Here is a 13,523-nt window from a genome sequence, read left to right on the forward strand (position 1 = left end):
TACCTGCGGAGCGGGGTCTCAGTGGTGATGATGCATGCTCCAAGCTCACAGGACCTGGAGTACGTGACTGCTGGGGGTGCGGCCTCAGCTCCACAGAGCCAGGAGCTGCAGGGAAACTCCTAGAAAGGTAACTACAGGGCAATGTTATCAAGGGGCATAGACAGAGACAGAAACCAAATCACGCCGGGTCAAAGCACAAGATAGCAATACAGTACCAAAGGGTTAGACAGAATGGATAGTCAGGACGTAGCAGTAGATCAGAAAACCAGAACGGGCAATAGACGGTACAATAGGGACAAACTGTAACGGAGTAACGATAGCCAAGCCAGGAGGTCAGAACCAGAAAAGACAATAGTACCAAAACGAGAGACGGAGTACAGAGTGAGGGAACGGACCGGGTCATACACGGGAAGCAAACAAGCAACGCAGAATACATGCACACCAGGGGTCAGACACACCAGAACAACAGTATAGCTGACAGAGAACCCTGGTAAAGAGTGAGTATAAATACCCCTCCCAGATGCAGAAACAGGCCATGAACATTTAACCCTGTGATTGCAGGGCAAGAACCCTGTTCAAACCATGACATAAAGAAAATGCAACACTTTTGCTATAAATTGTGCCAGTTAGCGCATTTTTATACAATTATTACTGGGCATTAAAGGTGTTGTCTAAAAAAAACCATGACATAGATAACACATTTTCAGGCTTCATGAGGTAACAATAAGAACACATCACATACTGTGTTCACCAGCCTCATTATTCACAGCTAATTAAAGAATTAATACCACACGTCTGAATACCGTATAATGTGATTCTTATAAAAAGCAGAAAATAAGCAAAGGTCACCATTTCCAGAATTTTTTTAAGTCACTTTCTTGTGATATTCATTGACTTTATTTTAGCCAAACTCTTCAAAATGGGGCACAAAGTTCATGAATTTTTTGCAGAAATATTTTTGTCTGTAACCTTTTATGGTACTTTTTTGCGAAAAATGTCAAAATATGTGTTAAAAAAAATTTAGATGTCCATAAAGTTTTTTAAGAGGACTGTAGATTTTTCGTACCAACTAGCACCATGTTTTTGTGAAACGCAGAAAAAGTGAGTGGATGTTTTTTTACATGTAAGGTGCCTATCATGAAGCATGGATGGGGAGTTATAATAGTGTTGGGGTGCTCTGCTGGTGACACTGTTTTCGATTTATTCCAAATTTAAATTTACCCAGAATGGCTACCACAGCATTCTGCAATGTCATGCCATTCTGTCTGGCTTGTACCTAGCGGGGGCATAATTTGTGATGCAACAGGACAATGACCAAAAATACACCTCCAGGCTATGTGACCAAGAAGTAGAGGCATGAATTGCTGCATAGATGACAATCACCTGACTTCAACTCAATTAAGATTTTTTGGGATGAGATGGACCACAGAGGGCAAAACAGCCAACAAGTGCTCAGTACCTCCCTCTGGGAACACTGTTGGAAATCTTTTCTAGCTGACTACCTGATAAAGGTGCTTGAGAGAGTGTCATCATAATAAAAGGAAAATAGTTTGAGGAATCTTGGTTTGCTTCATATATGTTTCCATAAGTGGTCGTTTGTGGTTTTGGCGCCTTCAATCTGAATCTAATATATGCACATTCCAATAAGAACGAGAAAAACTAATGCACAAACAGGTGTGTCCAAGCGTTTGACCTGTACTGTACTTCAACTAAACTGCTTGAAATGTTCTCAAAACTGTTCAAGCATGTGAAAAAAGTTTGACATCACCAAAAGGAAGGGTTTGGGGAATATGGAATGTAGGGGATGAAATATAGTCTGTTGTGTGATTGTCCTTCAGATTCGGCCACCAGTGGATCTATTACATTGTCTGATGACCAACTAGAACAGTGTTTCTCAACTCCAGTCCTCAAGACCCACCAACAGGTCAAGTTTTCAGGATATCCTTAGCATTGCACAGGTGATTTCAACACCTGCTCAAGCATTAATTCCATCACCTGTGCAATACTAAGGAAATCCTGAAAACATGACCTGTTGGTGGGTCTTGAGGACTGGAGTTTAGAAACACTGAACTAGAACTACAGTATAGGCTTGTAAACAGTAGAAGACTATGTTGTGGTGGTCTTAAAATTCCTTGCCCATTGGTCATATATGTACAACCCTGCAGTACAGGTTATGTTAGGTTAAACAAGTTTCCAACAATAATTTATAAAGTGCAAATTCCTACAATATGAAGACTATCATCGCCTTAACATCTCAACAGAACCTTTTAAGATATTTGTGGTCCCGGTGCAAAGAGAGTAAATAAGTGTTGCAGAACATACACATTAGCGCTATCAATCCTTGGTGTTTGTGAAGACATTTAGATAATAACTTAATGTACTTATTAATGCCTTTTTATTGTTTGGGTGAAGGCTGATAAGGTGCAGATCCTGGTTAGGTAGTTGTTTCCAGGTTTCTAAGGAGCGGCTTCAAAATGATATATAAAGTTTAGGGTTGGCATGACAGCTTTTTAATATACCCTTCGGCAGCAGTGGGACTGCCAATAGGGGTTTTTAAGGGAACATATTAATAACCCAAAATTAGAGGGTCACCACTGGGATTCTACCATGAACGTCCCCTTTCTTCTTTGCCTTAGCGTCTTGCTGGGCAACACAGGTACGTAACATAAGACATTTATGGATAGATAATACATGTCGCCGAGATCAACACACACAACTGGATCTGGCACCACATACATCCCACAACTTCGAAACTTTATCCTATGTAAATGTCTAAGATTTACTCATACACTGGGATCTACAATTCATATCGGTACATGGCACTTGGACAACTTCCTCCTGATGCAACTAATGCCCTTCCTGACTTACTATTCATGAGTGGATGACTGCACAATTTAGCACCATATACCATTTGATTTTACAGCTTTTTTTGGACACATTAATCCTGGAAACTCTTCTGAACAAGATGAAAATATCAAATTCAGGCGTATTAGGTCAATGTCATAGTTCTGTAATGAAGATCCTTGATTATTAGTTTCTGGAATTCTACTAAACCGCATTGAAAAGTCTGTAAAACATACAGCAAGCATCATTTATCCAGATTTGGGAATCTAAGAACACCATTAGAAAAGGATGCAAGCGTTCAGCACTACTTTTATATACAGTATATCAAGTCTTCCAGAAACCACAGAAAGCAAGAGGACGGCCATATTTTTGTGTTAAAATATGTTGTGTTTCCAAGAGGTTAATTAAAAATCAGGTCATCCTGTCTGGGGTGGTAAAACATGGCACCAAAGTAAGTGGCCCAGTTTGATCTTTGCTGGCCCCCTTATGTCTATGTCCACCATAGTGCTAGTTTGAGTTTTCCACAGGTTCCTGACCTCTAACATTTCCCGACAGGCATTCATAGAGATACCTCCTATCTCTGAAACATAATATGACCCCAAGCACCTGGCTACATTAAGGATCATTGTTGTACTGATTTGTAACTCATGTTCAAAAGCCCTCTTTGTACCTTCTTACGCCTCCAATTTTTGATGCTTCTGCTGGTGGAGAATACGTACTGATACAGAGCCAAATAAGGCATACTTATGGCTCTTTTATCCTTGGGGTCTCTGTGAGCCACCATATATTCTCTGTGTACATCACTTTAATTACGGCATGAAGTCATAAATTAATCTTCCTACAAAATCTGAAAAAAATGACTAATTTTTGTTTTTCTTCCAACAGCTGCAACTCATGAGCCGGTTGCAGATTCTTCAGGCACTTACCTAAGCCCAGGTAATACCATTATTATATTATTAAAGATGTATTTGATAAAGGTTTCCATGTAGCCCAAATCTAAATGAAACACATTCCAATTTAATTCTGCGAAAGTATTGCACTAACATGAGTAGTTTTTAGCTATAACTCTTCAAAGAATAGTTCAGGCCATGTAAGAGTGGAGCTGTGAATAGAAGAGGACCCTTATTTCTCTCTCTAGACAACACCTTTAAGTAGTCCTCTATGAATGAGTGAGAACACTTATGTGCCCCATCCAACATATTTACAATTGTATACCAATTGAGGCAACTTAGAGATCACATTTTTTAAGGTGTACAGTCATTTTAGAATTAATTTAGATCAATTATGAATTAATTGTATTACGTCCAATGCTATTGGCAAAAAAGAGTAATGAAAAGATGAAGACAAGAAGCAACAGACTATTAAGTTTTATATGTTAAATATGAGACTCGAAGAGAAAGGTGAGATCTCACAAATGCCAAAAAAAGAGAAATTCTCCCAGGCACTAGATTTTAAACTTAAAATCAATTTCCAAAGTCTTTGTATTTCTCTTCACTACCAGTCACCGCCGCAAACAACATATCGGGTGTTATGTAGGAGCAGCGACTAATGATAAAGAGGAATACAGGAATGGGGACAAGTATATAACTCTACATTTGTTCTAGGATATTCATGCCTCCAGGGTCTGAGGTCTGTATATGTAGTAAGTTCAGGGTCTGTATAGATGGGATGTCAGGCCTGGGGTCTGTATAGAAAGAAAGTTAAGCCTGGGGTCTGTATAGAAGGGAGGTCAGACCTGTACTTGGTATAGAATGGAGGTCAAGCCTGGGTCTGCACTAAAGGAAGGTTAAGCCTGAGATCTGTATAGATGTGAGGTCAGGTCTGGGGTCAGTATAGATGGGAAGTTAGGTCTGGGGTCTGTATAACTAAGAGGTCAGGTCTGGAGTTTGTATAGATGGAAAATGGAAGGTCAGGTCTTGGGTCTATAAAGATGGGAGGTCAGATCTGTGGTCTGTATAGATGGAATGTCAGGTCTGGAGTGTGTAGAGATGGGTCTGGGGTCTTTACACATGGAAGGTCAGGTTTGGGGTCTGTATAAATGGAAGTCTCTGTAGAGGTGGGTCTTGTGTCTATATAGATGAGAGGTGAAGTCGGTGATCTGTATAGCTGGAAGATTAGGTCTGGAGTCTCTGTACAGGTGAGAGGTTAGGTCTGGGGTCTGTATAGATGGCATGTCAGGTCTAGGTCTATATAGATGGGAAACTGGGGTCTGTATAGATGGAAGGTCAAGTCTCGAGTCTGTGTAGAGGTGGGTCTAGGGTTTGTATACAGTAAATGGAAGGTCATGTTTGAGATCTGTATAAATGGAAGGTCAGGTGTGAAATCTGTGTAGAGGTGGGTCTGGGGTCTATATAAGTGAGAGGTTAAATTTGTGGTCTAAATAGATGGGAGGTCAGGTCTGAAGTCTGTGTAGAGGTGAGAGGTCAGGTCTGGGATCTGCATAGATGGCATATCGGGTCTAGGTCTGTGAACATGGGAATCTGGGGTCTGTATAGTTGGAAGGTCATGTCTCGAGTCTGTGTAGAGGTGGGTCTGGGGTTTGTATACATGGAAGGTCTTGTTTGGGATCTGTATAAATAAAAGGTCAGGTGTGAAGTCTGTGTAGAGGTGCATCTGGGGTCTATAGAGGTGAGAGGTCAAATCTGTGGTCTATATAGATGGTAGGTCAGGTCTGAAGTCTGTGTAGAGGTGAGAGGTCAGATCTGGGGTTTGTATAGATGGCATATCAGGTCTAGGTCTGCATAGATGGAAGGTCAGGTCTCGAGTCTGCTTAATTGGAGAATCTGGGTTCTATATAGATGCGAGGTTAGGTGTGGAGTTTGTCTACAGGAGAGGGTCTGGTCTGAAACGTTTATACAGAAACATGACAGAAATTAACTTTATCAAGAGATATCAGTTCACACAATAAAGACAATATAATTTTCCTAGCGTTTTGAAGACTGCCCTCATTAAGCATTTTCACAGTGTTTGTAAGTAAGTCAGAAGTATTCAACTGTCTATTTATTCATATACTTTAACGCTGTGCTTTATTCAACAAAAGTTTATGAGAAGACAGACACATCTAAAACTTGGTGTCATTTCTCTAAATTTGTATAATGTCTGTAAATTCCTATACTTAACACATCCATCAAAAGAAAACATAAACTAAAAAAAGACCTATAAATCCATAATTTGGAGCTACCACTACCAGTCTATGTATAGAATAATTACTATACTATAGGGTCATCACATAAAGGTGCCCCCAGAGAGGAGCATGCACTACAGTAAGACATGTTGAAAATGTTTTTGATTTTATTTTTATTTTTTTAATCATTAAAAGTTGCAAAACAAAATGTGATAATAAGATCAGGAGTGTTAATTGCCTGTAACTGCTAAAATGAACACATGTGATAGGCGCCTACAGTCATTGAATATTTAAGAAAGAGCAGATTTTTTTAAAATTGCCAAAATATACAGTACAGTATATATACTTTATCTGATTTTTTTAAGTCTATTTGTTTTGGTACGTGTACTGAAGGCAGTTGAATAGATTGATATTCTAACCTTGACTTATCTTTTTCGCAGATTCAAGTCCAAACAATAGATTGAGTGAGTACGCTTCATTTATATTAACTGGATTTTATATCTTCTGTAGATGACTTTCATATATTCTAAAATATGCTTATTCTAGTAAAAAGTCATTGGACCCCTTGCTTTAAGGCTTCCATACACATTAGGTAGGTGTCTGACGTATGATCGTTGGACCGACAGCGATCTCCTCTGACTCCTCCAAATTCAGGACCGCTCGTCTACGCCAAGAGGTTCTGTGTTCTTTATAAGAACGTAACTGCCAGACTCCTCTAGTATCAGCTTATCAATTAGGAGAACAAAAGGATCAGATTTTGAAAGCCAAGAAGCTGGGGTAGAGCCATTGGGGTAGAGTCGGGAGGCCCCAATACCCATCAGACTGTCAGACGATGCCACTGATAGCAGTGGGTTTAGTCCAATGTGGCTGGGGGCCTTTATGATTTTGCTTTCAATTTTTTGTTGAACAACCTCTTCTTCTCCTTAGTGTTTTTTTATGTTTCCATGTGGACTACTGGGATAATAGTTTTCTGTTTTTTGTTTTTTTTTATAAAGATTGCTTAGTATCTTCTCACAATGAAGGCTGTATTTCACTTTCATCATTTATTAAGGATTTATTTTGGGTATTTTTTTGTAAAGGTATTTTAAAATATATATCTATTTTTGATAATTGTGGAATTTCCACTGGATGTGCCATAAGTCTCAAATAAGTCTGAGACACAGAATAGGGTCCTAAAAGGAGTACAAAGGTTCCCAGACTCCGATCCTTCCAGGCTCGGTAACTTGATGAATTTAGGTAGTGAAAAACGAAGGGGTTGGCTTTACACAGTAAATTATATATATATATATATATATATATATATATATATATATATATATATATATATATATATAAACGTCCCACAATATCTGTGGACGGGGAGTACTCACTTGGCTGGTCCTTGAGGCATACGCTGGGACATTTAGGGTTAAAAAAAAGTCCATCCATTTCTTAAGTACAACATAAATCTCTCCTCAGGAACATAGTAACATGCAGCCAGTACACAGTCCGTTACACATTCGCCTCTATAGGAAAACAGTCTCTTTCTGACCCCGGTCAGCATAACACGTATTCCTGTCCGTTACCTGTTGGTGTCGGCCACACAGGTTCCATGATTCCTCTTATCCTCAGAAGTATCCCAAAAATGTCTCTCACTGACCCCAGTCAGTATCACTTACGGTTATCAGACCGTCCTCTCCGGAGGTATCTCGCAGACCTCCTTCCTCTGGCTCAGACTAGCCAGCACTCGCTCACTTGTGCCAAACACACAGGCTCCATTAGATAGCCTTAACCACTCCCATGTACTTATCACATGGCTAGTCAGGTGATCGGGGACTCACCGCAGGTCCTCAAACACACAATCACATACAGGCTTCATCTTGGGTATTCAGATACACACCCCTTGTCTGGGTGTGTAGGTGACTGGATCACCCATCTCTCCCAAGTCACCTGGAAGCCTCTCAATGTATAGCAAAAACCCTCAGCAGTAGATCTGCTGAGCAAAACACACCCAGGCTTCCATCATAGAGCCACCCACCTCTGCGATACATAGCGCCATCATATGGTCAGTTGCCATTCCACAATATACAGTTAGGTCCATATATATTTGGACAGAGACAACATTTTTCTAATTTTGGTTCTAGACATTACCACAATGAATTTTAAACAAAACAATTCAGATGCAGTTGAAGTTCAGACTTTCAGCTTTCATTTGAGGGTATCCACATTAAAATTGGATGAAGGGTTTAGGAGTTTCAGCTCTTTAACATGTGCCACCCTGTTTTTAAAGGGACCAGAAGTAATTGGACAGATTAAATAATTGTAAATAAAATGTTCATTTCTAGTACTTGGTTGAACACCCTTTGTTGGCAATGACTGCCTGAAGTCTTGAACTCATGCACATCACCAGACACTGTGTTTCCTCCTTTTTGATGCTCTGCCAGGCCTTCACTGCGGTGGCTTTCAGTTGCTGTTTGTTTGTGCCTTTCTGTCTGAAGTTTAGTCTTTAACAAGTGAAATGCATGCTCAATTGGGTTGAGATCAGGTGACTGACTTGGCCATTCAAGAATATTCCACTTCTTTGCTTTAATAAACTCCTGGGTTGCTTTGGCTTTATGTTTTGGGTCATTGTCCATCTGTAGTATGAAACAACGACCAATCAGTTTGGCTGCATTTGGCTGGATCTGAGCACACAGTATGGCTCTGAATACCTAAAAATTCATTCGGCTGCTTCTGTCCTGTGTCACATCATCAATAAACACTAGTGACCCAGTGCCACTGGCAGCCAAGCATGCCCAAGCCATCACACTGCCTCCGCCATGTTTTACAGGTGATGTGGTATGCTTTGGATCATGAGCTGTACCACGCCTTCGCCATACTTTTCTCTTTCCATCATTCTGGTAGAGGTTGTTCATGTAAGCCCATCCACCACGGCAAGGTGACCTCCCCTGATGGGTCCCTGCTCTACCGTACATAAGCCACTTCTGGGCCACCAGCCTACACTTTTGGACAAACATGTCACTACTGGGCTAAGCGTACAATTTATGGGCAGGTAGAGCTGATTGCAGCCACCTGCAAGGCCAATGGGAGGGGTGCAAGATCAGACTGGAGGCAGCTAGCATCCAGCAACTAAATAGAGAAAAAAAAACGACCAGCACCTCCTAGTGTGAACACGTGCAAGTTGCAAAAACTGCACAGTATAGAGAAAAAGAATACAGCAGCACATGTACATGAATCTAGGCCATGTGAAAACACAGAAAAACATTAAAACCATTCAATTTAGATAATAATCCTCAAAAATATTTTTTTTTACTTACAGTAAGATGAAAAATGAAGGTTCTTAGTGCACAAATTGCAAGGAAATGTTCTTAAGATTAGTGAACCAAAGAAAAATCCTACAAATGAAGACACACAAAAAAGGAAAAATGTAAAGTTAATTGATAGATTTACTATTCTAGGCATATTTTATTTACTTTACACATGGGCCATAGTACAGATAGGATCAAATATTACATAGCGAATGATCTACTTGTTACATACTGTAGAAGTAGTCACTATCTAAATGACGATCAAAAATAATTTAGTCTATTCACGTAACCATAACCAATATTTATCAGTTAGTAAAGACTTCTGAAGAGACAAAATTGTAAAGAATGTAATATTAAAGAAATTACGGAAGACTGTTTGACACTGACAGATGAAAACAGTCATGTTGACATCCGAGTGCAGTCCAATTTTTTCCACAGGCCCATAAACGGGAAAATCATGAATGTCACCGTTGTTTACCACGGACCAAAGGCCCATAGAATATCACAGGTAGATTTTCACAGACTGATAGAATGGAGAAGATAAAGATACTTTTTTTTTTCTTTCCACGTGTGAGAAAAACTGATACCGGTCTGATCAAACTCTGATCAAAATAGTCGGACCTCTATTCTCAAATGTGGAGACATCGGTCTTATGACCCCCAACCAAGTGGAATTATTATATTTTCAGTACAAGCTTAGAAATTCAGACTGTTTCCTGTAGTGATAGCGAGAGATGATTAATACAGCACCTAGACGCAGGACTTTGTAGTTTCTGCACAGAAGACATCATGATAACCAACACCCAAATCACTATGGGTTTTTATAGCTGTTTGAGCGTAATAATGGATTTAATGTTTTCATGCTACATCCTCAATGAGGACTTGGCAGTTTAATCATGCAGCAAATTATTATTTGGCAATTAAGTAATAAATTCCAATACAAAAATAAACTTCTTTCTGCTTTTCTATTGCCAGTATTTCAGCAGTATTTGATTCCACTTTCCAATGGTGAGTACATTTACTCATTGATGTCTACTGTTTCCTAATGAAGATGTTAAACTATCATCTATCTATCTATCTATCTATCTATCTATCTATCTATTATCTATCTATTAATCTATCTGTTAGTGAATCCTGCATTGAGCAGGGGGTTGGACACGATCAGGGCCGGACAGGCCATCTGGCAATTCTGACAAATTCCAGAAGGGCCGGTCTGGTCATGTCTGCTGCATTGTTAGCAGAATCGGTGTTCTCAAGACATCCATACTCCGTCACTTACCCCAGCAGGCTACGGGTATCATTAGAAATATTGGTCTTGCTTTCCTCCATCCAGGGTAATATTAGCAATATATCTCATCTGGTGCTTGGGGACGGGGGCAACATGAGCCTGAGTGATTTCAATTGCCAGGGCTGAATTTCCGTGACCATGGAGGTCCCTTCCAACTTTACCATTCTAGGATTCTAGGATTCTATGATATGGATGCCGTTTCAGCAGCCTCACTATCCATATAATTAGACTGTTCAAGGGCTCGTTATCTGGAGTGTAATAGTTGTATTTTTACCGTTTATAGACACAACGGATCCAATAGAGACAGAATATGATTCTATTGATGGTAAGTGGAACAGTATCATTTAACTAGTTCTTGCCATTTAATTCCATTAAAATCATGTTAAACCTCCCAGGAATACGTCATTGATATAGCAACACGTTGGTGGTTCAGTTTGGATGGATATCCCGGTGTAAAAAGAAAAATGTTGACTTCTAGTGCTCTCCAGGGTAGAGCTCGTCAACAAGAGTCACAGGTGATCCCTCGTAGACTGTTTTTGTCACATATCCAATGGAAGACATGCCCATTTTACGCTGATTTGAATCCTATTACCTGCTACTAGGGACAATTCATATGAGTTAATACCTTCCTGTACAGGTAAAGAGGTAATTTAGTTAGAAAAATTATTTTCACTCACCTCATCAGGATTAAAAGGGGGGGGGGGTCATCTTTATCAGGGTCTTATCTCTTCCCCAATGTGGGGAAGCATTTCTCAGTCTTTAAATGGAGACTGTGTAACTGGTGGCACTGCAGGGAAATGGAACTCTTAATGGCTAGAGCTGGTCATTTGGGATCCCAGCAGGGGAATATTTTATGATCAGACTTTCATCCATATAGCCTCAATCCCCTGATGATGCCTTTCTAGGTGAAACATGTTGGGGAGGTTATGAGCTCTATTTTAACGGCTTATGTGGATAAATATCTATTGGATTATACTTACCTTACTAATTCAACGCCAATTCACGGGCTGCAGCCATGATAGAGTCAGGGACATGGAATCTATGATGAATTAATTCAGCTTATATAATTATACTGGTAGATAAGGAATACATTCTGTGACTGTTATGACCTCACTCTAATATTAGAATATACAGTAATATATATCCACATCTATGTTTTTGTTAATTAGGACTCACTTCTATAGATATTAAGTTAATTCAATAAAAGTCAAGTTTTAGCAACTATCCTTAAGATAGGGGGGTTTTGCCCCAGTGGGTAATCTGTTAGTCCAAAGTTGGGTTTGGGTATCAGGACTGTACCCAAACTTGAACCAGAACTCGAACCCCATTTAAAACAATAAAGACCCGAACTCTGAATCTGGAATAATCTCTTTCTCTCTCACTTACTCATTCTTTCGCTCTCTCTCTCCAACAAACTTCCCACTGAACTCTTAGCATTGCAACAGACTTTCAGGAGAAGCCACAGTGTTCGGTGTTTAGCATTGGGCACTAACTGTCCGGTACGAACGCCAAACTTTTTAATTTTGGGATTGTTCATCTCTAGTGATCATAACTGAAGTACTATTATGCAAAAACAGCAATTGCAAAAAATATGTAGAAAAATGTAACAAAGCAAAAATGTCTAACTTTTTTTTCCTTTCTAGATAATTACTTCTTCAGTGGTCTGGAAGTAGGCCCTGCTAACTACTCAACTTGTAAGTTTCATTTGACTAGCTTAAACATAGATCAATGAATTCAATCATTACATTTTCTCAGTAAAAACTATTGTAAGGCCATGTGCACACGATTAGTATTTGATCAGTATTTTACATCAGTGTTTGTAAGTCAAAACCAGGCTTACAAATAGTGATGTAAAATACTGACCAAATACTGAATGTGTGAACATGGCCTAGTACTATTAGAAAAAAAAATATAGATATATTGTAATACAGAGCTTACTGTGTGTTGGGGGACACTCGCTTGGCAACGGGATGAAGCAACACAGGCACGTTTTTCTCCCAAACAGTCTATTTGGATTATTTAGACATCATAAACTGCACCCTAGGCCATGTTACACTTCACAGACCTAACACATAGTCTATAGTACTTCACAGTTCATGGCTTAACTCGCAGTCACTAAACACGCCGAACTTCTCACTTCGTCCCGTTACCATGGGTAACCACACACCGAACAGTTCATTAACGTCCATGGAACACAACAAACACCAACAGTCAGTTCTAATGGCAGATACTTTTCTGCCGTTATTATAACCCCCTTTCTGGAGTTACCTTCCTGGAGCTCCTGCCTCACACACTGACCTCCTGTCAGTCCTGGTTCCCAGGGAAGCTGCCAAATTGGGATCACCATCCCAGACAATGCCTTGCTCACCAGGCCACCTGACAGTTACAGACCCTCAGACGGAGGGTAGCTCCCCAACGCAGTGCCGTCACAGACTCTGCCATTCCATGATCTCACCCTGTGCTCTTCAGGAAGTCCGTCCCCTCCTGGGACCTTCCTACACAGTCCAGCCCAGCTCTCTGACTAACCCTGTAAGCCCACCTTATAAACTACACAAACACTTGTGGAACTACAAGTCCCAGAGCAACAACATTTCGGGCTTACAGAGCAGACTTCCTCTGCAACACATACCGGCCACTTACAATAATGCCCGTCACTGTCTCACCATCACAGTTACGCCTCCGTGCGTATCCTAAGGATATACAGTATATATATATATATATATATATATATATAATTTTTTTTACATTTTTTTATTTGACATACTACATTTATAAAAAAAAAATAGAGAAAGCAACACAAATATCAATGGTGGTTTTCCAAAAGGGTGGTCCCATCAATGAACAAAGACAATATACCAAGAACGTAAGAAAAATGATAGCGCATCTGAAACCAATCTAGTATAGGTCAGAGGTGTTTATTACAAAGAGGTTGGAGAGGTCGACTGTATAGTTGTCATGATCCAGTGTTGGATCTGGCGGTA

General features: G+C 39.9%; 1 protein-coding gene across 1 annotated transcript in view; it reads left to right on the forward strand.

Moving 5' to 3' along the window:
- The first annotated feature begins 2,526 nt into the window (after nucleotides 1–2,526).
- LOC141058135 (uncharacterized) overlaps nucleotides 2,527–13,523 on the forward strand; it is an 80,336-nt gene continuing 69,339 nt past the window's right edge. Inside the window, exons 1-6 of the mRNA XM_073554292.1 lie at nucleotides 2,527–2,656; nucleotides 3,730–3,780; nucleotides 6,409–6,432; nucleotides 10,230–10,262; nucleotides 10,826–10,867; nucleotides 12,186–12,236. Coding sequence (XP_073410393.1) covers nucleotides 2,608–2,656; nucleotides 3,730–3,780; nucleotides 6,409–6,432; nucleotides 10,230–10,262; nucleotides 10,826–10,867; nucleotides 12,186–12,236 — 250 coding nt within the window. The 5' untranslated portion in view covers nucleotides 2,527–2,607. The remainder of the gene's footprint in view (nucleotides 2,657–3,729; nucleotides 3,781–6,408; nucleotides 6,433–10,229; nucleotides 10,263–10,825; nucleotides 10,868–12,185; nucleotides 12,237–13,523) is intronic.

Source organism: Dendrobates tinctorius, unplaced genomic scaffold (genome assembly GCF_039654945.1).
Source record: "Dendrobates tinctorius isolate UK_male_01 unplaced genomic scaffold, ASM3965494v1 ptg000211l, whole genome shotgun sequence".
Lineage (NCBI taxonomy): Eukaryota > Metazoa > Chordata > Amphibia > Anura > Dendrobatidae > Dendrobates > Dendrobates tinctorius.